At 41.2% G+C, this 27738-nt stretch overlaps 1 protein-coding gene across 1 annotated transcript in view; it reads left to right on the top strand.

Moving 5' to 3' along the window:
- Nucleotides 1–27738, top strand: part of LOC126310273 (lachesin-like) — a 1180447-nt gene that overhangs the window by 410891 nt on the left and 741818 nt on the right. The window contains exon 2 of the mRNA XM_049992111.1: nt 19807–19904. Coding sequence (XP_049848068.1) covers nt 19807–19904 — 98 coding nt within the window. The remainder of the gene's footprint in view (nt 1–19806; nt 19905–27738) is intronic.

Genomic DNA, 27738 nt, shown 5'->3' with positions numbered 1-27738 from the left:
TGACGTGGTGGGGCCGTGGTTGTGTACAATTAATGTAGGTTAATTCTTACAAAGAAGAAAACAGCAACCAGTCGCTATTATTACTGCTATTTATTTAGGTAAATAGCGCCGTTACCGGTTTCGAACTGGCAAGTTCGTCATCAGACGCCTGTTCACATGGTTTTCAAGATACACTTTACATTATCGTACGTTTTCTATTTTTATTATTCCACTGTGGCGAAGTATTTTCGGTGTGTTGTTGCCCCACGGGAGAAAAACAGTGTTAGAAGCGCCCTATGTGAAAATAACTAACCTCCAAACGATGAAATACAGCGTAAATAAATATGTGAGGTTAAGTGGTTATGGTACTTACGTCGAAAATTCCGCGCGATTTGGTTGCGAAGTTGCAGGATTGTATTTTTCGAATCTTCCTAAATATATCCAGCACTCATGTAATTTGAACATCACCATCTTGTGCAAAGCAACACACACACACACCAAAAAGAATTTGCCACATGTGGACCTCACATATTTATTTACGCTGTATTTCATCGCTTGGAGGGAATTTGCCACATGTGGACCTCACATATCAGTTTGGCTTTAGGAAAAGTAAAGGCACGAGAGAGGCAATTCTGACGTTATGGCTAATAATGGAAGCAAGGCCAAAGAAAAATTTAAGACACGTTCATAGGATTTGTCGACCTGGAAAAAGCGTTCGAGAATATAAAATGGTGCAAGCTGTTCACCATTCTGAAAAAAGTGGGGGTAAGCTATAGGGCGAGACGTGTCATATACAATATGTACAACAGCCAAGAGGGAATAATAAGAGTGGACGATCAAGAACGAAGTGCTCGTATTAAGAAGGGAGTAAGACATGGCTGTAGCCTTTCGCCCCTACTCTTCAATCTGTACATCGAGGAAGCAATGATGGAAATAAAAGAAAGGTTCAGGAGTGGAATTAAAATACAAGGTGAAAGGATATCCATGATTCGATTCGCTGATGACATTGCTATCCTGAGTGAAAGTGAAGAAGAATTAAATGATCTGCTGAACGGAATGAACAGTCTAATGAGTACACAGTATGGTTTGAGAGTAAATCGGAGAAAGACGAAGGTAATGAGAAGTAGTAGAAATGAGAACAGCGAGAAACTTAACATCAGGATTGATGATCACGAAATCAATGAAGTTAAGGAATTCTGCTACCTAGGCAGTAAAATAACCAATGACGGACGGAGCAAGGAGGACATCAAAAGCAAAAAAGGCAAAAAAGGCAAAAAGGCAAAAAAGGCATTTGTGGCCAAGAGAAGTCTACTAATATCAAATACCGGGCTTAATTTGAGGAAGAAATTTCTGAGGATGTACGTCTGGAGTACAGCATTGTATGGTAGTGAAACATGGACTGTGGGAAAACCGGAACAGAAGAGAATCGAAGCATTTGAGATGTGGTGCTATAGACGAATGTTGAAAATTAGGTGGACTGATAAGGTAAGGAATGAGGAGGTTCTACGCAGAATCGGAGAGGAAAGGAATATGTGGAAAACACTGATAGGGAGAAGGGACAGGATGCTAAGACATCTGCTAAGACATGAGGGAATGATTTCCATGGTACTGCAGGGAGCGGTAGAGGGCAAAAACTGTAGAGGAAGACAGAGATTGGAATACGTCAAGCAAATAATTGAGGACGTAGGTTGCAAGTGCTACTCTGAAATGAAGAGGTTAGCACAGGAAAGGAATTCGTGGCGGGCCGCATCAAACCAGTCAGTAGACTGATGACAAAAAAAAATCTCGTTGGGAGGTATAACTAGGGAGAAGGAATATATTCGATACCTCATACAGAAACGCACCCTCTCGAAACCTGGACAGCATGCTACACCGCGAAGAAGAGCGCCTCTCTTGAAAAATGGTTCAAATGGCTCTGAGCACTATGGGACTTAACATCTACGGTCATCAGTCCCCTAGAACTTAGAACGACTTAAACCTAACTAACCTAAGGACATCACACAACACCCAGTCATCACGAGGCAGAGAAAATCCCTGACCCCGCCGGGAGCCCGCAAATAGTAAACGACTGCTGCATCGCCGTGGTCTCGCTGTTATACGTGGTGATTCAAAAGTAACTGTGCACGCTTCGTGGTTGTAATGTATGAATAAAAAAAAGCATAAAACTTAAGTTTTACCTGAAATTGCTTTGTTTCAGAATAACACAGGAGAGTAGGAATCACAAAACAAAATGAATTCTTCTCAGAAAGGAACGACACAGCGAGTCCCGAAGTTCAACTCAACTACGTACTGTACGTTTACACAAGGACATATTCAAAATATCGTTAATGTATACGAAGACAGTGACATGTTCAACGTCTTATCACTGTCGGAATGTTGCAGGCTCCGTTCGTCTCATTCTGAACAGCTGCACAGCTGTTTTCAATTAGCTGCTGCGGTGCTACATTTTTAGTTACAACTCCATACACATGTTCCTTGAGACGGCGGCAAATGTACAAGCCCAGGGGTTGAGATCCGGAGATGTGGCACGCCATGCAACTGGTCCTGCACGACCTTTCCAGTAACCGGGATAAGCAACTCTGAGATACTCTCTTGTCTTCTTACTGAAATGTGTAGGGCCACCGTCGACAAAGCAACATCAGTCGATATGCAAGGGAACACGACACTCCAAAAGCTTTTACTGGCCCATGACGTAATGTCTACCAAAAATGACTTGCATCACTACATGAAAATAAATCAGTTTTAGACATTACTTTGTGTAAGATTTTATTCTTATTTTGATCATTTCATTACACCCACGAAGTATGTACAGTTACTTGTGAATCACCCTGTATTGCTGGGCCCGCTTCAACCTCGCGATGGGTGGGTCCCAGGCCGTGCTGCACAGCAAACCGCCGTACTTGTTGATGGTATTTTCAGATGCTTTTATTTCTGGCGTTATCCCGAAATCCCTTCGTCCTAATAATAACAGGTGTATCGTCGAATAAAATTCAATGTAGATTTTTTAAAGTGAGTTCAGCGACGGCTGATTTTGCACGATGAAGCTGGCGTACGTACCTACCGTTTCCCTACAGTGCGTACTGTTTGGCAGACATAGAAATAGTCACACTGACAAGGTATTTTGTACATTCCTGGTGTTCTAAGCCCTAGATGGTCCTTCACAAGCCTCATGAACTGTCGTATTTCCCATAAGGTGCCACTACTTCGATCAGACGAACGGCGTGGCGATGGGAAGTCCGTTAGCTCCATCCATAGCTAACCTTTTAAGGAGAAATTTGAAGACATCGTTTTGGACATGGCTCTAGATGAGCCTAGTTGCTTTTATCGTTATGTCGACGACACATTTGTCGTCTCGCCCCGCGGACGTGAAAAATTGGGAGAAGTTTGAACACCTGGATGGAATTCACTACCAGATTAGATTTACCATGGAAGTAGAGACAGACGGTGAATTGTCCTTCCTTGACGTCCTCGTCCACCGGAAAACCAATGTACAGCTCAGTGACAGTAAAACGTAGCATTCTGTACACCCTCACACACCTTAATAAAGTCGTCTCAGACCCTGAAAATTTGATACAAAAACTAAGCCATCCCTGAAAAGCCTTTCGGAAAAACAGCTGCAATTACCACCAGTATGACAGGCTATTTCTGACGACACACGCAAGAAAAACACTACCGAAGCAGAGAACAAGAAACTTGCGTTTTTGCCTTTCTGTGGCACAGTGTCGGAAAAGATTAGCCGACTCCTGAAGAGAGACAACATTTCATCAGTGTTCAGGCTCCCAGCATAAATGCGGCAGCTTATGAGGCCTTCGAAGGACGATATAGGGCTCAGAACGCCTGGAGTATACAAAATACTATTTTGGCCAAAGAGTACGCACTGTGGACCAACGCCGAATGGAACACGAGAGGGGATAAGGCCTTCGGTATCCTGAAAAATTAGCCATGGCAGAACACGCTTTACAAAATCGACACACAATTCTATTCGGTGAAACATCTGTCATTATGAGGGCAAAGGGATTTTGGGATAGCGTCAAAAAGAAGCAACAGAAATTAAAAAAAATATCTGAAAACACCACCAACAAGTGCGGTGCTTTGCAGCTGAGCACAGTCTGGGACCTAGCCATCGCGAGGCTGAAGCGGGCGCGACGTCCGTGGGACGAAAACATTACCAGTGACGTCACAGTCAGCAGCGTGGCTATATAGCTCCGAGGCCACGGCCGAAGAGGGCTCGGTCGAAAGCTCGTTGGTTTTTAACCACCTGACGCGACTAGATGATTTTATTAGTTCATATCACCGATTTTATCAGTTCATGTCGCGCGGGATTAGCCGAGCGGTCTCGGGCACTGCAGTCATGGACTGTGCGGCTGGTCCCGGCGGAGGTTCAAGTCCTCCCTCTGGCATGGGTGTGTGTGTGTTTGTCCTTAGGATAATTTAGGTCAAGTAGTGTGTAAGCTTATTGACTGATGACCATAGCAGTTAAGTCCCATAAGATTTCACACACATTTGAACATTTTTATTAGTTCATGTCACCGTGTGACCATGCATTCATACATGCTGTAAATATATTTTAATATTTAACTTCTATTCAGTGAATGTTTAATATTTATGTTGATATACACACTCTTAAGACACGTTACTGAGTCTGTGAAGAGTGCAAGAAAATGGGACATGGGGATGATGTATCTTCTACTCTGTAATGTGTTTTTCTTTCCATGTATAAATTTTATGAAATTTTGCTGTTTGCTAGTAGGAATCGCTACAAAATTGTTATAAGACACAAAAATGGAATTATTTACTAACTTTTTCCAGACGTTGTGGCGCAAGAGAAAACTGAAAATCTGAAAGTAGGCATCCAGGACTACGCATTACGGTGGCCTCTATTGACTACAAACGGTGTCGAATGTACACAAGAGCGAAATGGCTCTAACAGTCAGCGCAGGTAGACATTGGTCGTCGAAGTTCGACTGGTCAGAAACCGAAAATAGAAGGCCAAGTACTAACAAATCTGTCACACTACAATATTAAGGCTTAACCTTTCGTTCCAGTTTTATCAAGTAGGGTAATAATAACACATACGTGTAACTCAGTGGCTTGGTGCAAGTGTTTCAACAGGAGTGCAAGTGTTTCAACAGCACGTCATTTCAACGTCCTGCGTGTCCTCAATCTCCCCCAGTAACATTACGAGGGAAAGAGGACCTACAGTTTAAAGCGGGAGCAGGACCACCTGTAGTTTCTGATGACTCTCCACAGCAATGAGAGTTCAAGGCTAGGTTAAATGAAGACTGAAGTATACATTTACATGGTTACTCTGCAATTGACACTTAAGTGCCTGGCAGAGGGTTCATCGAACCAATTTCCTTCTACTTCCCTACCATTCCACTCTCGAATGGCGCATGGGAAAAAAGAACACCTAAATCTTTCCGTTCGAGCTCTGATTTCTCTTATGTTATCATGATGATCATTTCTCCCTACGTAGATGGGTGTCAACAAAATATTTTCGCATGCGGAAGAGAAAGTTGGTGATTGAAATATCGTAAATAGATCTCGCCGCATAGAAAACTGCCTTTGTTTCAGTGACGGCCACTCTAACTCGCGTATCATATCAGTGACACTTTCACCCCTATTGCGCGATAACACGAAACCAGCTCCCCTTCTTTGCACTTTTTCGATATCCTCCGTCAACCCTACCTGCTAAGGATCCCACACTGACCAGCAATATTCCAGCAGAGGACGGACAAGTATAATGTAGTCTGTCAACTTAGTGGGTTTGTCGCATCTTCTAAGTGTTCTGCCAACAAAGCGCAGTCTTTGTTTCGCCTTCCCCACAATATTATGTATGTGGTATTTCCAATTTAAGTTGCTCGTATTGCAGTTCCTAGATACATAGTCGAATTGACAGCCCTTAGATTTGTGCGATTTATCGTATACCCAAAATTTATCGGATTTCTTTTAGTAGCCACGTGGATGACCTCGCACCTTTCTTTGGTTAGTGCCAATTGCCACTTTTAACACCATACAAAAATTATCTCTAAATGAGTTTGTAATTGGAATTGGTAGTCTGATAATTTTACTAGACGGTAAATTACAGAGTCATCTGCAAACAATGTAAAGGGGCTGCATAGATTGTCACCTAGATCATTTATGTAAATCAGTAACAGCAGAGGGCCTATGACACTACCTTGTGGAACGCCAGATATCACTTCTGTTCTACTCGATGATTTACCCTCTATCACTACGAACTCTGAACTCTCTCAGACCAAATTACGAATCCAGACACACACAACTGAGACGATACTCCATATGCACGCAATTTGATTAATAGTCGCTTGTGAGGTACGGTATCAAAAACCTTATGGAAATCTAGGAATATGCAATCGATCTTAGATCCCTTGCCGACAGCACTCATTACTTCATGGTAAGGCCGCGCGGGATTAGCCTAGCTGTCTTAGGCGCTGCAGTCATGGCCTGTGCGGCTGGTCCCGGCGGAGGTTCGAGTCCTCCCTCGGGCATGGCTGTGTGTGTTTGCCCTTAGGATAATTTAGGTTAAGTAGTGTTTAAGCTTAGGGACTGATGACCTTAGCATTTAAGTCCCCTAAAATTTCACACACATTTTAACATTTTTTCATGGTAAGAGAGAGCTATTTGTGTTGCACAAGAAATATATTTTTTTAATCCGTGTTGGATATGTATCAATAAGTCATTTTCTTCAAGGTGATTCGTAATGTTCGAGTAGAGTATACGCTCCAAAATCCTACTGCAAGTTGTGGTCAGTGATATGGGTCTGTAGTTCAATGGTTCACTCCTGTTTCCTTCCTTGAATATTGGTTCGACCTGTGCTACTTTCCAGTCTTTAGGAACAGACCTTTCGTCAAGTGAGCGGTTTTATATGATTGCTAAGAAAGGCGCTATTGTGTCTGCATATTCTGCAAGGAACCTGACTGGTATACCATCTGGACCGGAAGACTTGCCTTTCATAAGTGATTTGAGTTGTTTCGCAACACCTAAGATATCTACCTCTATATCACTCATGCTAACAGCTGTTCTGGTTTCGAATTCTGGAATATTTACTTCGTCTTGCCGGCCGCGGTGGTCTCGAGGTTCTAGGCGCGCAGTCCGGAACCGTGCGACTGCTACGGTCGCAGGTTCGAATCCTGCCTCGGGCATGGATGTGTGTTATGTCCTTAGGTTAGTTAGGTTTAAGTAGTTCTAAGTTCTAGGGGACTGATGGCCACAGCAGTTGAGTCCCATAGTGTTCAGAGCCATTTGAACTTCGTCTTGTTTCGTGATAGTCTGACCTCGATTCAAACCTGCAACCTTTCAGTTTGCAGACAAGCACGTTAACAGTAGTCCGGCGTAGTGTATTAATCGAGGAAATATTAATTATTTCTTTCGCAGTCGAGGAAGTCAATTTGATATTTGTGGCTCATCGATCTTATTATTCTAGGTAATATTTCGAACCCGCTTTAAAACTGGAATTATTTTGTGTTGAGAAAGGAAGGGCACGAGCGGAGTAGGGAATGGGAGCGGTGGGTCTGAATGCCTTCCAGTCTCTTCCATGACCTAGCGTCGTCGGAGGAGTGAGCCTCGAGGCAGCCACCACCTAATCAGCCCGGAGTATTGCTGAGCAGTCGTCTGCCAGACGTCTAACACGTGCAGGTAATGGGCTGTTAGCGCCTGCCGCTTTCTCAGCCACACTCACTGCGGACTTCCACAGTAGCGCCTGCCCTGCTGACGCGTTATCTCCGACAGCAGTCGCCGCCCTGCCGTCCCGTCTCGTCTTTGCTGCAAATGGAGCCGCTGCCGGCAGAGGTGTGGACTGGGTCCTGCGGCACCCGTTATTGGGACGACACGACGCAACGGCTCGCCGAATTAACACCGGCGTCTCCCGTTCCCAGAAGGAGCGGGAAAAGTTTTCGTGCTGCACCTAAAATGCTCAAAAGCACTGCCAACACCACACAGTATAGCCGAACCGCTCAACGTACATCTGATGACGGTAACATCAATGCTTTTCTTGGAAGCAGCTGTGTCGTGCATGAATAATATCTTCTCCACAAATACTTACGAAACAGAGTGCTTCGGAAGGAATGATCAATAGTTCAGGAGACAGAGACGTTCACCTGAGTCAAAAAAGACATTTAGATGTACACGCTCTATTTCGAACTCCTCACAAGACGAACGCTTGTAAATTTGGGAAGGGCTTTTTTTTAAACTTTTGGATTTTATGTGTTACTACGGCACACAGTGGGTCAACTCGGTCCAAAACCAGGATAGAACAGGAAATAAAAGACGCGCTCTCCGACGCTAAATCTGGTGTAGATTGCCTTTGTGCCTACTTGCCCAATGCTACGGTGTCATCCCAGTCTCAAGTCGATATGACAAGTACCTTGATAGTTGACGGTAAACAATGAATCGGACAACGACAAATTTTACAAAGATTGTTTGTGTGGGCTATTTAATGTATGAAAAAAGCAGTCCTGCCTAGTTGTCAGGATAAAATAAGATTGTCAACACTCCAGAAGGTACGTTGGTGACATTTTTAATCGGTCTAATGACGTATATCGACTTATAACTAAGCTACTACTGATATTATCCGGAATTTCGTCTGTGTGGCTCCGATTTTGTAAATAGCTCTGTTACTACCTTAACAATTTAGTTAACGAGTTCAAATGTGTTTGCGTGCACATATTTGCATGTTTTTAGTGAACAGTTATTTGTCTATTATGCAGCAGTGCCACACACCAAATTTGAGGCCCTTAGTATTGCAATTATCACATAAACTATTATCAGCAAAGAAAAGATAATAAGGGTTGTTTGCAGAATTCTTAGGGAGCTATTCGGAATTGTGATCACATTTTTCTCCGAATGCTGGCAAACAATTTTTTTTTACAATATAAAAATTTTCGTGGGTTCTATTTTTTTCGCGAAGTTCTGCATCATTATAAAAGTTTTGTACAGAGAACTTCAGAACTAAATCATATTTCTTGAGAACTCTGAAAAAACTGCGTATTTCTCGAAAGTTGGGTGCCAAATTCAGCGGCCTTACAATAATCAGCGATCATGTCCTATATCGACCGGTTCACATAATTTGGATGCAGTGATATGCCATGTTTGAAGCTGATTCGTTGCTGATTGATCGATTATCTGAAGATGGGGAATTTCGGAATAAGGATACTCGGCCCACCGGGAAGATTTTAGATGCACGTATTCCGTAGAGATAACGGTGCATGTATTCCATCGGCTTCTGGCATCTTTAGATTCATTCACGTCGGGAGTCGAGAAAATGCCAACTGAAGAAGATACACAGATGCCATCGGAGGTAAAAGATCTGCTTTTCGAAACATCTCCAAGCGGACAATCCAACAGCGACCCTTCTGAAAGCAGTAATGACACAAGCGATGAATATGCGATTGCCATTGAATATATAAAATATAGAATAAAACATTTCAGTACAGCAATTTACACTTCTACTTCGTTATCATTGACCTCATGATGCTTTATATCAGACGGTTTACTCGAATCCCTTATATATGTAATTTCTGATTCGCCAAATTGAATCGCCCGCTTTTAATTTTGCAATTTAGACCGTATTCCGAATAAGCTAGATAAAGAATCTAAAAAGAAAACATTTTTAGGATTTTATATCCATTTTTCTATCATGTCAAGGTTTTGAAGCAAGTTGGCCCACTGTGCGGCGATAAGGAATACAAGAGAATACGACTGACTAGCTTTGAGAGATGAAAATAAGGCAGCAGCGGATCAAATAGGAAAGAGACAAGGCTAGCTGAAATTCTTGGGTAGCATACAATACACAGAGAACGCGAAATGTTATAGCAGGTATGGGTAGAGGGCAAATGTAACGCTCCAAATGCAAGGACCAGGTAGATGTCGCCTGCTGGAGAATTGGAGACCTTTTGAGAAAAGAAGTGTTTATATAAAGATGAAGAGCTAAGCAACATGCAGGCAGCAAGTCAGTACTAGAAAAAGAAGGAAAAGCTGAAAGGTGGAAGGAGTATATGGAAAACCCACACAAAAGAAATAAATTTAAAGGTAGTATTTTAGAAACGGGTGAGGAAGTAAATGAAGATGAGCTGGGAGATAGGATACTTCAACAGAACTCAACGTTCATGGGTAATTGATATTCTCTGAGAATTATAATCTCTGATCTCTGCAGAGAGGGGGAAGAGGTTGAGGACAGTGATGAGAAAACCATTCCGCTTGGTTAAAGAAAACATGGTCCGTAGTAGGCTGTAATGCAAACGACATTTATTTAAATCGTGCTGTTAGCTAATTTAGACAGTAAGTTATTATCAAGTACATGTGTGATATTATGTGTTACATTTTTTAATTATCGAATTACTTTACTTTGCACACACAGACCACGTTTTTTTTATCAAGTATTTAGAGGCTGTGGATCCACACAGAAACAAAATTTTTCTCACTTGTTGTCCAAGATATATGAGAATGGAAAAATATTCCTACACTTCAAAAATGATGTAATAATTTCTTTTCCGGAAAACGAAACAGGTACTGACAGACGTTAATATTACGTAACAATCAGTCCAATAAATCATGACTGCAAAATACTAGTATTATTTAGAGCAGAATGGAAAAAGTGATAGAAATCATCACTGCCGAAGATCAGTTTGAGTTCCGGAGAAACGTCAAAAATTACAGTACTGATCCAATGACTTATCTCAGTACAAGGGTTGAAGAAAGGCAAACCTTTATTTACAGATTGTAGATTTAGAGAATGCTTTTGACATTACTGTCTGGAGCACACTCCTTGTAATTCTGACAGGAACACAGATAGAATACAGAGAGTGATATAGTTATGTGCAACTCATAGGAAGCTGTAGTTGGGGAAGGAGTTGGACAGAGAAGGAATGTAATGTGTGTTCTGTACCAGACTCAACATCTGGCTGTAGACTTTGAACCACCTACTCCCCCACACATCCCTTCCATCTCTGCACTTCTTCTTCTCCTCCTCCGCTGTTCCCCTTTCCCCATTCCCACCTCCCCTTCCCTACCCTCTGCATCTACCCCCGCATTCCTAAGCCACACCCCTTCCCTCCCCTCCCCTTTCCTGAGACACTTACACAGCTTCAAAACCAAAATACATGTTTAGCTCTCTCAACCACTGCTTTGTACTTTACTGCCCAAACACATTTTTAACTGATTCCTAAAGCAAGCCCCGTTTTTTGGAAGTAGATCAAGGAGAAAGGTTCTGAGTCATTTGTGTTACGTACATTTCTAGCACCCAATCAGGACACAATAATTTAGTGCCATTAAAATGAAACTACCATTGAGAGAGGTTGCTGTGGTAAGGATGAACTGAACATTCCTGTTCAGTGGTGTTAGCAATTGCCTAAGTGTTCGCAATGCAGGCTGGAACGGCTATATACTTCAATTGCCTGCACAAGTCCATGTCCTTGCAATGCACTCTCTGAAAGCTATCGAACGATATAATCTAGGCAAATGTACACTTACAATGCAGTAGATCTATCTGTCATACAGGTTCAAATAGGTGTGACAGGTATAACTCACAAGAAAAACACTGAGATATATAGTTCAATACATTACGGAAGATTTTAGTTACATTTTCATTACACGTCAATGGAATCTCGTCTACTTCTATAACCAGTGTTAAAGTTACATTTTCTTTCTGATAATATGTCTGTAACATCTAGGTTACAATGTCAGCTATTGCTACTATTACATCTTTTCTGTGTCTTCAAAATACGGATTACAATTTTAGTGTACCACATGTAGGATAAAATTACAGTTTACATCTTTTATACAGGTACATGTTCAATAGGTAGATTGCAACTTCATTTTCGACTACAAACGATATTTTATTGTTAAATCAATTTTATATTGCCTTTTGCTGTGCAGGCAAAGGTCTTCCCACAGTGGATACACCGGTTCCCGTCAGATCACCGAAGTTAAGGACTGTCGGGCGTGGACGCCACTTGGATGGGTGACCATCGGAGCCGCCATGCACTGTTGCCATTTTTGCCAGACTCGTGATGCCAACTGAATAGCTACTTGACCGAATAGTAGCGCTCCGGTCGAAGAAAGCCAACATAACGACTGGGAGAGCGATGTAATGACCACACGCCCCCCCTCCCCGTATCCGCATTTGAGGATGACACGGCGGTCGGATGGTCCCGATGGGCCACTTGTGGCTTGCAGACGGAATGATTTTGCTGTGCACACAGCTGCTGACTAGCCCTGCCTTCTCTATAACGACCCCACACTACAGTGCTTTATCATCGATTATGAAGCGTTTATCATTTTTCGTTGATAATGCTAATTTATGTAGCTTTATAGTAGAATATATATGTTGCTTGGATCGAATTAAGTACTGAACAGTCATATAAATCTTCCCATTCAATAGCCATGGCGCAGCAACGGTGATATATTTCCAGTAGGAAAAGATGTTCTGTTTTTTCCTATCGAAAATACTGAACCATCGTTTTATCAACATTATTTAACAGACTTTTCGTGTAATCATCAGTCCTTTGATGACAAGCAATTGACATCTCTCTCTCCACGCATTATACTTCGTTTCACTTTCGAGGCCGTGGAAAGGGGACGGAAACAGTCACCACAGGAAAGCCTCCAAGTGCCATTTTCTGATGGACAGGCCAGATGTACACCCAGCACGTGCTATACAGGGACGTGGGTGTTTGCACAATTAAGAAGCTGATCGAAGACATCTCACAAACTGAAAGCCCCAAAGCACACGGAACTTGACAATACCGGGGGGATCTAACGTAACTTGTCACCTGTACTTTGGTTTCAGAGAGCAAAAAGGTGTACGTAACGGAACAGCAACAAAAACTTTTACTCCGTTCACGTGGAGAAGAACCTGAGCTGGAACATCTGATTTATGCACGCACACATAGAAAATACAGCATCTCGCTAGAGGAGAGATACCCATATTGCACAGTGTGGTGTGAGGGTTCATGGAAGACACTTCACTGTTAGGTCTGATGTAAGCGACTTTATCGTTTACTGGGAGGTTACGTAAGACCAGCCCCGGCACTACGATATTTCCGAACTGGGGCAAAATGATACACCCACCCCCAACTCGAGCGTTTCACAACATTTTCCTATCGCAGGTCTCTGTACTTCGCTCTGTGGAGTTCAAAGATGTACATTTTGTAATGGAAGCCGTCGCACCTATATTCAGCACATGGAAATTAAAATGTCCTTTGAAGCCTCTCGTGCTACCAGTAGGCCGGTTTGACATCTTACCCCCTTTACAAATACTCGCAGTTAATACTGGGTGAGATTGTTTGTGACCGGGAGAATAACTCTTCACAAAATTTGCACTTTTTACTGCGTATTAGCTAACAACTATCTCTTCCCTGTGACAAGAGGCAAGCGAGAGAGTACACATTTATTGAATCCTTAGGTTCCAGCTTTTCTTGTCTCTAATCATGCTACAGGTTTACACGACATGCTTTTCCTTCTGTGAAACAATCTATTACCTCATCAATTATTTTGCTACATGAAAAATCTAAATGCTGTCTTTTAATGTTAAAAAAACTGTTAATAGGAATAGTACCCTAGGCCGGTGTGGTTCAACTGGCTCTGAGCACTATGGGACTTAACATCTGAGGTCATTAGTCCCCCAGACACAGAACTACTTAAACGTAACTAATCTGAGGACGTCACACGCATCTATGCCCGAGGCATGATTCAGACCGGTGTGGTTTCTCGATTTGGTTAAGCCTATTTTGTCACTGTCTGCTAGATAAAACGAAATAGGCCTTTGTATATTGCAGCAACTGTAACTCACGCCAAAAAAGCGAGAATGTTTTGGCACAAATGCTCATATTTATGTACTTAATTTACATAAATAACACTAAAAAACACAATTCACGTACCAATATCAAATGTCTATTAAGCCGCTACAAGCAAAACGTTTTATGTTAGAAAATAGTTTCATATTTCATTCATACGCTCCAGTTTCTCAAGCATGAGATCGGGAGGAAGTAGTACAAAATTTTTGTATGAATTTGGAACCGTCATATTCTTTCATATAATTTGTCTGATGCCCCCGTTTCTTCTCCTTCCCCGTTCTAAGAAACAATCTTGTCATCACTAATCTGTAACTATTCCTGTCGTTGTCAAAACTTAGTCTCCAGTTAACTTCACTAACCCTGCCAAAACTACAGCTCACGTTACCCCACTTTTATTCTCAGGTTAGGCGTTATTACGTGTTCGTACAACGGGTTTTCTAGCTATTCCGAGAATAGAACTTAAAGTGGCTGCTAATCGAGGACTGTACAACTGGTAGTGTAGCGATCTGGCAAAAACTTTGTGTAAAAATTTCATTTTCTTGGATAAACCTTGAAGATCATATGTAATCGTTCTTACCTGTTATTTCCGTGAATCGTTTATTTCCATTCTGATAACCTGAAGCTATGGATTTCACTGATCCTTCGCACACCCAATCACTCACATAAACAAACAGTAATTGTTTTTCACCCGTTCGGATATATTCGGCTCAGTTCGTATAGCCCCGTCCCTTTTTGTCTGTGGGAAAGTTTTTTATTTCTAGATTCCACTAGCAGAGGCATCACGTGCACTACGCACGAATTCAAAAATGGCATCATTCGTTCAGAAATCGATTTAGAATGTGTTCAAAAATGTTCAGAAACCAGCTGATTATGGGTTTCAAAATCATGTGAATAATCGGTAGACCAACGTGCGCTGGATGCTAGATGCTTTGTGAAACAAGGTTTTTTTTCTTTAAGAATATGAATTTGGCGCCCCTTGAAATTGCCGCCCGGAGCAGATACCCGGTTGGAACCCTCCCTATCACGCCCCCCCCCCCCCCCACCTCCCCACCCTTAGACCCGGGCCTACGCAAGACTTCGCTCGTGTGCAAATGCGAAAAGTAATAGCCACATAACCACTAGCACAGTCCAACCCAGCCACCACTGCAATATTCGGCGACGACCAATCTGCTCTGTGCGGAACAGCAAGAATAATGCGCAACGGTCACGCCAATGATAGACCAATCATCAGCTGGAAATGTAGTACGAATCATACGTAGCCTCATAGTGCCTTGTTTGTCTCAGCACAGCCATGGTCATGGAAAGAAAATAATCATTTTGTAATTATGTTTGTCAATGGTAACAAGAAATGACTAGCTGTGTTTTTGTAATCTGTTCACATTATTGCAGTTGGGTCTCCTAATCTGTTTATTTAGTATTAGTTGTAAAGACAGCACTCAAGTGCATTAGCGTTGAGAGTTTCACTTACACGTGTGTATCACCGGAGAATAAAAACCTTGATCTCGAGTAAAATGGATCATCTTGCATTGCTGTTCGAATTTATGGAGAGTACCAACTCGGCTGAGGCGTGAATGGCAATTTGAACTGAATGTGGTGGCGTGCTTGGATAGTCCGTGCAGTTGTGGAAAGCCACTGCTTGCGGGGGACATACAGGAAACCCGAGATCGAATCCTGCCCTGATAGAAATTTCGTTCGCTACTTCAGGTGCATATGCACATAATAGATGTCTGAGGATTGAAAAGGTCCCTGGAACCATATATTTTTGTTTGACTAGTATTAGAATTTAAATATCAACACATTACGCAGTTTTTGTTTGTAGAAATAATATGCCATGCAGATAGAGAAAATTATGTATTAAAATATCACTCATCTTCATGAATTTTTTTATGTATTTGGAAACAAATATCAAGAATGACAATTTTCTCGCTCTGCATCTTTCAGTTATGGGTTGCTTTATTTTATATACTTAACTGTTATGTTTTCTGCGTTACTCATTTTTTAATTTTCAGAATGTTATAGGTATATGAGAGAACAAGAATTCTAGAGAGGGCGGCACGCATATAGAAGACATTAGCAAAACTTTATCGTTTTTAAGGGAGAGTGAAGGGAAGTAACGGATATTGGAATTCAGAAAGTAACACAATAGGATCATCAAGTGTTTGTAAATGAATCACGACTAACATTGGCAAATCGCATCGATATAATGTTTCCACGTATACACGATTACGCACTAATATATGACTAAAATACCTTAATACGGGGAATTTCAATTGTAGTGACACTTCATCGAATGCAAAGATATTTTAATGAGTTATCATAACGCAAAGTATATTTGATGTCCACTTTGAGAATCACATTTTATAGCTTCGGACTAGTGAGCATGTTTATTTTGCTACAAATTTACAATTATACAATAAACTTATCAAAAGAACTATAGATTTAGTTGCGTTAAGATAGTTTCATATGCACAGGTAGTTAAAAAAGTATCATATATTTTGAGAGGTAGTAGGATGGGCAAAAAAGAGAAGAAATCAGCTCTAAAATGCATACTTTAAGAGCACTTGTTTATTTTCGCTACTGCGCAACGCATTTCTTCCTGCTTTTACAAACGACCTACAGACTGCAGCAAAAAAATGATACCACCTTATTCTGTCATTGTTATGGCTGTAATTCAGCTTACAGAACGCAGGCAAGATTGCTTTTATTTGCCAGACAATAACAGAAGATCGTGTCTGCCATTGTAGTCTTCTATTATACTCGTAACTACAAACATGATTCCATTACAACTAATGTATGCGCTTAACTTAGTCAGAACTTTCAATAAGATTTTTCTGGGTTTGTGACCCCACCGTCAATATGTAAATCTACCGATGTTACGGTCCTGTTGCAAGTGACATCCTGAAGAAGGTCACAAACACATAAAAATCTTGTGGAATGTGACAATAGCCGCAGACGTCTAAGCTTATATTTACGCAGAACTGTGAATTAGGTTTACAGTAAAACACAAATAATGTTTACCGCTTGTTCTAAACATGGAGAATAACAGGCCATGTTTAGAGATAATGGCACTGGATAGAGCACGGCTGTTATTAAGGAAAGTCGTTTCGACATAAGTGACACTCCACGTTCGGAAAGGTCTTTGGGGTCTCATGAAGATCGTTTAAACACATTAATCCACAGTGATCCACGTCAGATGTAATGAACCGTGATCATTCCACCAACGTACGACATTTGCATGCCATGGTGAATGTTCAAAAATCGTGAGTATGGGTATCGCAAGCTATAAGCAAAAATGACAAAAATCAGCTGGTGGCCGTATGTACATCTCTGTTTGCTTATCATCAATAGGCTCGTGAACAACACCGACCATTCCTATCCCGTAACGTTACTGGCGACAAGATATGGTGTATCTATGCTAACATAACAAAAAGAAAGGAATGGTTGAGCCCAAACAAAGGAGCAACTCCAAGTACAAAGACCTGCGCGCATCTACAAAAGATAATGTTATGCATCTGGTGGAACAACGACGGTTTGATCTACCACGAATTGCTTCCCCGTGGTGTAACCGTTACTGATGTCACTTATTATCAACAACTGACACGTCTTGCAGACGCTGTCCAAGAACAACGATTAGGAAAACTGCGTGAAGCGACGCTTCTCAGCGATAAAACCTGCTCGCATTCTGCTAGACTGACAAAAAACACTATACAGGAGTTTGATTGGGAAGTCATTCAGCATCCACCCTATCCAACCGATCTTGCGCGCTCAGATTTTTACTTTCTTGCATCGAACAATCTTCAAGGCAATTCTGGATGAAACTGAGCACCGAACATTGCTCGACAATTTCCTCCCCTGAAAACCACGTGATTTGAAGAAATGAAAAATGGCCCCGGACAGACTGTTTTAAGTAGTGAAGGAGAATATATTACTTACGCTCTGTTTTGTGTTACTATTTTGTTGATTAAACTCGTTGAAAAACGCTATGAACCCAATATATTCCAGTATTATCTCTCGTACATTGCTTTCTATAAATGTTTATCTTTTTCAACTCACAATTTCTTCCTATTAATAGTGTCACACAATAATCATCTGGATCTTATTTTTCCTTTTCTCTGCCCGTGGCCCAGTTTGCTCTGCCCACAGGGAAAAGTGGTCAGTTTACATACTTACACTTAAGCTCACTTTATACTACAATAGGAGGATTTTCCAGGTCCTTTTCTGTTTCTGGCAGAATTACAATATTACTGACAAACAACAAGGTTTCTCAATAAAATTTTGCTACAAATAGACTTGATCGCATAAATACTTTATTTAGACTGGTGACCGGTTTCGATCTATTGTAATTACATCATCAATAGACTTACATCATCATCAAGACTATTTTTGGCAAACTTTTATTCATATACCTAAGATCGCTCTTTCCCTAGGACATTGTTCCAGAAAATATTAATTACACGAGGTTTTTATTTTCTCTCCTTGAGCTTTGACTCCTTTCCAAATTTCCTTTTGATTTGTTAAATTGCTTGCTCAGTGTACGGACGGTATAAATCTGGATACGATTCAACGTTGTTTCGTTATATCCTCAACTACTGCTTCTGTTTCACGTTCTTCGACTCTAACTGCAGTCTGGTTTCTACATAAGTTGTACGTAACTTTTCCCTCTGTGTATTATATCTCTGCTACCTTAAGAACTGGGAAAGGTGTATTCCAGTCAACAATGGAAAAAGTTTTCTCTAAATCTACAAATTTAGTTTTACCTTCCCTTAACCTATCGCCTAAGATACTTCGTAGAGTAAATTTTGCCTCGAGTGTTTGTGAATATTTTCGGGAGCCAAAATGATCTTCACCGAAATGATCTTGCTGCTGATTTTTCTCTTTCTTCTCTAATTAGTTCTAGTCAGTATTTTTCAACACACGATTTTGTAAACAGGTGGTTTATAAATTGTAGTATTTACTAAAAAGGCACCATGTAGGCAGGGCTTGGTGACGCCATAGTTAGTGCATTTGTGTTGGTGCGATATCTCACGATTATTGTGAAGCTTGCCTGCAAACGATACTGTAACAGAAATCAAAACTATATATGCTGCACAAGATGCCGAAATAATAATAAATTTAGCTGACAGTGTTTTGCGTATACCGTAACTAAAGAAATGATGTCTCCAGAAACTGTGAGCAACAGTAATTTTAATGAAGAAAGACATATTCTGTATTATTTGGTATGTTTATTACCATTACCAGTTTCGATCTTGGATACAGGTCATTCTCGGATTAACTGACCTAATTAATAGGAAATGAGCCATGGCTGAATTGATGGAAGTGATTCAGTGGTGAACTGTGCTGCTCATGAAACTTCCTGGCAAATTAAAACTGTGTGCCGGACCGAGACTCGAATTCGGGATCTTTGCCTTTCGCGGGTAAGTGCTCTACGAACTGAGATACCCAAGCACGACTCACGCCCCGTCCTCACAGCTTTACTTCGTTCGAGTCTCGGTCCGGCACACAGTTTTAATCTGCCAGGAAGTTTCAGTAGGACATATTGCCCTAAATCTTTCCTTCATAATGAGCTGTACTTCGCAGTAAGTAAAGATCTTAGGATGGCCTTTATAAAAGGTCGAAGCTGGTCATCATAATAAAACATAACACGTGACTCGATGTCCTTTAAATTCCTACAAAATTTTTTGTTCTCTCTTCCTGTTTAAATATGAGTATAATTTTTATAATTGCATTGCCTTGCCTGTTGCATTGCACTCTTTATGACTTAGCTCTCTGCCCATTGTTTTGGTGTTTGAGACCATGGCGTTACCTGTTATTTAAATCAGGTTTGATTCCATAGGAATTACTCTGCTTCACGACCTTGATGTAATCTAGGACAGAAGGAAGGTCAGCATCCGTCATAATATTTGCAATAAAATAGACATGTTATTTCGATCTATGCTGACCTTCTTTCTGTCGTGTTATTGAAATGACACACTGGGGGACGCTGAGTGACGTGATGGTGTGGCTCTCTGTGTTGCAGACCTGCCGCAGTTCGGGGAGACGATCAGCAACGTGACGGTGCCTGTGGGCCGCGAAGCCACGCTGTCCTGCGTGGTACACCACCTGCTCAGCTACAAGGTCAGCGTCGCCAACTTTTGTAACGTCTGATGCGTGAGGCAAAGAATTATGGCAGTTGATTTCGGTAATCACCTCTGAAGCGACAGAGTAAAACGCTTTATATGCGGAAAGAAAATGTGAGACACATGTAAAAAAAACACGCGATCTAGTGTAAAAGGAGTGGCGTGATTGGTATCGAAAAATAAAAGCCTGATCAATAAAATCGATCTATTTCTCCCTCTAGTACCGTGGATGTTATTTCCTGATGTTTTAACACATGTCCTGTCACCCTGTCCCTTCTTAATGTTTCCATATGTTTCTTTCTTCGCTGATTCTACAGAGAATCTCTTCATTCTTTCTCTCATCAGTGCACCTAATTTTCAAGATCTCTCTACAGCTCTACGTCTCAAATGTTTCGATTCTCTTATTTTTCGGTTTAGCACAGTCCATATTTCACTATCATACTGTGATGTGCTCCAGTAGTGTATTCTCAGACACTTTTTCCTCAACTTAAGGCCAATGTTTTATATTAGTCGATTTCTTTAGGCCAGGAATGCCCTCTTTGCCTGTCCTAGTCTACTTTTTATGTTCTCGTTTGCTTAGTCCGACGTGTGTTGTTTTGCTTCCACGGCAGCATAATTCCTTCACTTCATCTACGTCTTGGTCACCAGTTCTGATGTTCGTCTTTCTTTGGTTTACTCTATATTCATCAGACTCTTCACTCCACTGAGCACGTCCTGCAATTCTTCTTCATTTTCACTGGGGATAACATGTCATCAACGAATCTTATCATCGGTATGATTTCACCCTCAATTTTAATCCCACCCTTGAATCTTTATTTCCGTCATGCTTTTTCGATGTGCAGGCTGACCAATAGGAGCGGATGGCTGCATCCCTGTCTTCCACTCTTTTTAATCCGGGATCTTCGTTCATGGTGTTCCAGTCTCATTGTTCGCTCTTGGTTGTTGAACGTATTGCACACTGACGAGCCAAAGAAACTAGTACACTTGCCTAATATCGTTTAGGGCCTCCGCAAGTGAGCAGAAGTGCCACAACACGACGTGTCATGGACTCGACTAATGTTTGAAGTAGTCCGGGAGGGAACTGACACTGTGTATCCTGCAGGGCCGTCCATATATCCGGAAGAGTACGAGGGAGTGGAGTTGTCTTCTAACAGTACCTTGCAAAGCATCCCAGGAATGCTCAATAATGTTCACGTCTGAGAAGTTTGGTGGCCAGTGGAAGTGGAAGTGTTTAAAGTCAGAAGAGTGTTCGTGGAGCCACTTTGTAGCAGTTCTGGACGAGTGGGGCGTCGCATTGTCCTGCTGGGATTGCCCAAGTCCGTCGAAATGCGCAATGGATATGAATGGATGCAGTTGATGAGACAGGATACTTACGTACAAGTCAACTATCACATTCGTATCTAGGCGTATCAGAAGTCCTAGGCCCCATACCATTACAGAGCCACATCCCTGCTGACTGCAGGGTCCATGGATTCATGAGGGCCTCTCCATACTCGTACATGTAAACCCGCTCGATACAATTTGAAACGAGACTCGTCTGACCAGGCAACATGTTTCCAATTATCAACAGTCCATTGTCGGTGTTAACGGGCCAGGCGATGCGTAAAGCTTTGTGTCGTGCAATCATCAAGAGTACAAGAGTGGGCTTTCGACTCGGAAAGACCATATCGATAATGTTTCGTTGAATGGTTTGCACGCTGAGACTTGCTGATGGCCCAGATTTGAAACCTGCAACAATTTGCGGAACGGTTGCACTTCTGTCATATTGAACGATTCTCTTGAGTCGTCGTTCGTCCTGTTCTTGCAGAATCTTTTTCCGGCCGCAGCGATGTCGGGGATTTGATATTTTACCGGATTCCTGATACTCGCGATACACTCGTTAAATGGTCGCACGCGAAAATCTCCGCTTCATCGCTACCTCGGCGATGCTGTGTCCCATCGCTCGTGCTCCGACCATAACACCATGTTCAATCTCACTTAAATCTTGATATCGACGCATTGTAACAACATAGCCGATCTAAGAACTGTGTCAGACACTTGTTGTCTCATTTAGGTGTTGCCGATTGCAGCGTCGTATTTTGCTTCTTTGCATATCTCTGTATTTGAATACGCGTGCCCGTACTTTCTCACAGCTTACTCCTATTTTTCTCAGAATTTCTAACACCTTCTACCATTTGACACCGTCGAATGCTCTTTCTAGATCGACAAATCCTATGAACCTGTGTTGATTATACTTCAGTCTTGCTAGAAATAGCGCCTTAATACCTTGTCCTTTCCTAAAGACAAATTGCTAGAAATCTAACAGATGCTCAATTTTCTTTTCCATTCTTCTGTATATTATTCTTTTCAGTAGCTTCAATGCATGAGATGTTAAGCTGATTGTACGAACCTAAGTGCCCTTGTTATTTTTTGGAACCGCGCGACCGCAGGTTCGAATCCTGCCTCTGGCATGGATGTGTGTGATGTCCTTAGGTTAGTTAGGGTTAAGTAGTTCTAAGTTCTAGGGGAGTGATGACCTCAGAAGTTAAGTCTCATAGTGCTCAGAGCCATTTTGAAGCTCGTTATTTTCGACATTATGTGGATAATATTTGCCTAAAATCTGCTGTATCTCTCGTCTCAGGTTGTAACACCAACTTGAATAGTCGTTTAGGTGCCACTTCCCCCAATGACTCCAGAAATTCCGACTCATTTGATCGCTAGTCTTCCAAAGCTTTTTTGACTCCAATATGTCTTACATGCAGTTTGTCATTTCTTCTTCTATTACGCCATCAGACTTTTCCTCTTCTTCATCATCAATAAATTTGATCCAAGTCTGCATCTGCTCCCGGGTAAGTCTTACAATGGAATATGTGATTACGGAACGTCGGACCACAGTCTGCTCCGGAATTTTCTGTGGTTTTTGTAGAGTATGTTGATTATTAAAAGATGAAATTTTTTACAGGTTTACCGCTTCCGAGCACTTGTTCTGGGAAAACTCTCCGTTCTATTTCTATTCTTACTGTCGTTGGTTTGCTGTCGATTCTGATGAGAAAAACCCTATCGCCGAACTGTTCACAATAACTCACACTCTGCCCTACCTACCTATTCATAACGAATCCTACACCAGTTATTCCATTTTCTGTTTCTCTTGGCATTATCCTGTATGCGGTTCCATTAATTCTTAGCTTCTTTCCATTTCACTTAAATGACATTCATTGAACCTACATTAAACCTTTGCATTTTTCTTTTCAGATTTTATAGCTTCCCTGTCACGTTCCAGGCTCCGCATTTTTTTTCTGTTAGTTATTCAGTCTCCTTGCTATGGTTGCCTCTCTCTTCTAAATCCCCTCCCGGAGATTCGAATTGGTGAGGGCGGGTTGCTAATATGGAATCTTTTGCCAATGGAGAGATCATTCTGGCCCTTTCTCAATTACAGGCTCATGACCTATTGATGCAGATTACGTGTCTTTAATTAAGTGCTTTCCATAGCCTTCTGGAGCTTCATGCCAGTGATCATTGTTGAATTTGCCGCTGTTTAACGGCAGACTGTAGATCACAGTCAACGCTTACTTCTTTGGTGAAAGTTGGCTCTCTTTCTGCGTAATATGTGTGCCTCATTTTGTCAGTGTCTTTTGAGGTAAACAGGTGATTCGGTATTAAAGCTTTTTTCACAAAATACTGAAATGTCTTTTCTTAACTGACTAGCAGCTATCATATACTGCCGACAGGTGATATGCATTCTGGGGCTTGTTACCCAAATGAGTTTGAGCAGTTTGCTTTATTTAACACCGAGAACCACGACTTGTCTCACTTAACTGCTTTTTTTTCCTTCTCTTCCCGATCTTGAACTCAAAATTTATTTTTCAAAGGATTTCCCCAAGTCAATTAAGGCAAATATCACTGTAGTTGCTAAGGAAGGTACACAATCGATTTCTTGGTCAATTCCTCATTTTCGATTAGATAACGTGAATTTTTCGCATGGAAAGTAAACGAAGGATATGATAACTCTGTAAATCTGCTTCAACCTTAGGGTTACATGGAAAGGATATTGATCTTATGAGACTTGTGTTCTATGGTCGGAAGCAATGTTCCACAGAAATAAATTATTCATTATTATTCGATGCGAAACATTCACTGACTAAATTATAACAATACCAAACAATCGTAGGCTTCAGATGGTAGAATTCAACGTGTAAATGAGAGGGAAATGTGGATCTGGTTAAAAGTGCCCTTCAGATACGGGTATGATATTAATAGTTGACTCTCTCTCCTTTCATGTGTCACACTTCTTCCACCTCCGTGTCTCCTCTCTCTCTCCTCTCTCCTCTCTCTCTCTCTCTCTCTCTCTCAACACGCGATCTAGTGTCTCTCATCTTTCCTATTTCTGTTTGAATCTTATACAAGAACAGGTTTAATTTAGACATACTAAAAGGCTTGTAGTAGTAATATTTTTTACTGATCGATGGCTCGATGATTTTTAATATAATCCCCTTAATTAAAGAACGATATGTCTTCAATTCCTATTTCTCGTTCTATTTCCTTTCCTTCACCCAAACGTTTTGAAATATATGTTTATTTGAAGTACAGAAAAATAAGTTAGTTTCAGCAGTTGTAGAAGGCGTTGAAAATGTAATTCACATAACTATTGAAAGTTTTATGCTCATATTGATTGAAGAAACACGACCATCAGCATTAAACTCTAGAGTGAATAATAACTACATTAGTACATAAATAATTACTCTGTGAACTGCGTTATCGTTTAACGGGGATAATGTTACAGTTAAATTTTTTATTATCATCATTATAATATTCATTTTGGGGTTACATATGTTTGTCTGTTCCGAAACCGAGAAATTTAAAGCGTATCGCACCATTTTCTTCTTAGTCTTTATATTCTTTTTCTACCACTGGGTCTGTAGTCATATGTTTACCTATGTATCTGGCTTTGATTTATGGGTAGTAAATGGACTTACCCTTTGTTTATATATTATTGGATCTTTCCTGCTATTCCTAGAACATGCAGATCCTTCCTCATCTCACCGTTTTTCTTGTGTTCTTCTGATCTGTATCATGCCATAGCTTCTAGATATCTGATTTCTGCCGCTTCAATTCTCTGTAATTATTTCTTCGTTAAGATCCATACGTCAGTTCCACACAGCAGTGAAGTTATGGTTATAATATTATAAAATTTAAGTATTGACTCTTTTCCTAGTTTATTCAGGAGCGTTTTTAACAACTAAAGTTAATGAAATAAATTCAGTTTGTCAGTGCGAGAGTTGTAGAAACTGATACACCTGCATTCATAAGTTGGGTTGGCGTGTCAGCAGCTTTGATAAGTCAGTAAAATCTCGGATTTTGTTAATGCTGATACAATAACATCAATGTAATGCGGGTAACCACCGCCGTAACGTTGAATGCACATCTGCGCATTACAACGCCTGTCATGCAGATAGAGGACATCAAGAATTTTATATGATTGCAGTTTGACTTTTCTAACTGTAGATGTAGTGTGTAAAATATGGCAAATACAAATTTGTTAAGTTATTGTTGTGTGGCATGAAAGTCATAGGTGAACCGTTAACTCACTTGCTTGAATGGTTTGACGCTCGGCTTGCCTTAGGACAACGTTCACAATTCAACAGTCTCAACAACTATGGCTGGGTGCAAAACCCCAAGGCGTAAAATTTCTCTTAACCCTCCAAAACTAACTGTGGGCAGGCCATTTCCGTAAGAACTGACCGATAAGTGTTTGTAAGCGAAGTTAAATATATAACTTAGAAATTACTTCCCTAGGTACAATTATTAATCTAGGGATTTTGCACAAAATTTCACTCTGACTAACATAATGACGGGAGTAATATGTTGGTTATGCTGCAACACTGATTGCTTGCATACGTTTTTACGCAATGAAGGCTTTTTTCCTTACAGATGAGTAATCCCAGAACATTATTCTATATAACATTATTGAATGAAAATATGCAAAATACCTCAACTTACAGAATTGTCTCTCCCCAAGATTCTCAACGATTCTAAGCGGAAATGTGGTTGAAATAAGTTGTTTTGGGGCTTTCAGAAGGTGTTTTCCCAATTTAAATTCTCTTCAATATGGACCCCTACGAATTTTGAAGTTATCATCCTATTTATTACTTGCTCATCATGTTTTACACTTATCATTGGTGTAGTGCCTCTAGATGTGCTAAGGCAGCTCATGTGTTACAACATCAACAGTGAATTTCCATAAATGTATTAGCTGGTGTTGTTCATGACCATATGATTGACCCATATCTTCCGCTTAACACGCCCTAGTGGAGAAAATTACACCATCTTTCTCCAAGAACATACCACTGTGAATGCTGGACAACGTCCCGCTAGTAGTCAGCAACTGTTATGGCTCCAGCATGACGAGTCCCACCACACTTTGCCGTTGATGACACAGAACATTTAGACAATGTTCCCCAGTTGTTGCTTTGGGTGGGGTGAACCAATACCATGGCCACCACATTCTACTGATCTGATTTCTATGGAGTTATTTTTTATGGAGGGAATGAAAAATTAGGTGTACGAGTCACTGAAAGACTCTCCAGAAGAGCTGGTCGCCCGTTTGGCTGAAGCTGCAGGCAGCATTTCTGAAACACCTGACTGTTTCACCATATCTAAACGTCGCTCACTACAAACAAAATGACAGCTTCTTTCAGTATTACAGTGGAGGAGAATGTTATCGAACACTATAGTCAGACCATCGCAGCACGAAGTCGTAAAAGATCCTAACCACGCCAAGCAATATGCTATCTCATTGGAGTTTTGTTACGCATTTACTCTAAGATCATACGCAGTTCTTCTTCAACATTCGCGAATGAATGCCAGTGTGAAGATGTGCCTCGCCGTGGCAGAGTACAGGTTGCTGGGGGATCACATATAGATGCATATTTTTGATTCGTCAAAATCGCCCGGAAACATGTTGAATCAAGCTCGAATTTTGTTTAAGGTATTCGATTGAGATGGCGTGTTCGTCTTGCCCAAGCACGAGCATGCTGGTAGCCCACTCATCACTAAATATGACATATTGGCGTTCTGCTTGCGTCCACTACCGTTGCTCACGACATCTAAGGAATATATGGCGACACTGCTGCAGTGTTGAAGGCAGTATAGTCGTCAGTCGACAGCACTTATACACCCGAGGTTGCGGGCTTTCAAATTAATAAATCAAGTGTGTGATGTGGTGGCCCTCAACTATGTACCGTCAGTCTCAGAGTAGAAATACAAAACATTTTGGCTGGTTTCTTAGTTTATGAGCTGGGATACGTAGTTTCTGCATTACAAGCCAAATTCTGCTGAGTCTACAGTATACAATATTAATATACATATGGGTCGAATGGTTAAAGATTTATAAATGAAAGATTGCAATTAAATAAAACCTGCAGGTACTACCTCAACGACGTTAAATGATGAGTACGATAGTAGAAGTACTTTTGAGAATGTGGTATATTTGTGCAAAACACTTATTGGTATCGACGGTCCAGCAATTAAATAAAATACAAGTTGAAAAACAGGGAAACAATAGATTCCTACTTCACGTAATTAGTTATGAACAACAACATAGCTCGCGAGATATTCACTTCCAAACGCGTACTATGCCCTCACTGCAGAGGCCACGGAAATCTCACAAGTGCACAAGTCGGCACTACGAAGTATTTGTATCTGCCGTGACCACGCGCAAACAGCTCCACACTCTCCAAGTCCCGTACTGTTCAGAAGTCTCCATGTCCTCTCCGGAAACCGTCCTCCTCCCCCACTTCCATAGAGTCTCACTCTTAACGAGCGCTGTGATTGGCTAGAGCACTCCCTCCATATCT

Source organism: Schistocerca gregaria, chromosome 1 (genome assembly GCF_023897955.1).
Source record: "Schistocerca gregaria isolate iqSchGreg1 chromosome 1, iqSchGreg1.2, whole genome shotgun sequence".
In the NCBI taxonomy this organism is placed as follows: domain Eukaryota; kingdom Metazoa; phylum Arthropoda; class Insecta; order Orthoptera; family Acrididae; genus Schistocerca; species Schistocerca gregaria.
Note: the sequence above shows the minus strand (reverse complement) of the source record. Positions and strands in the feature narration are given on the sequence as shown.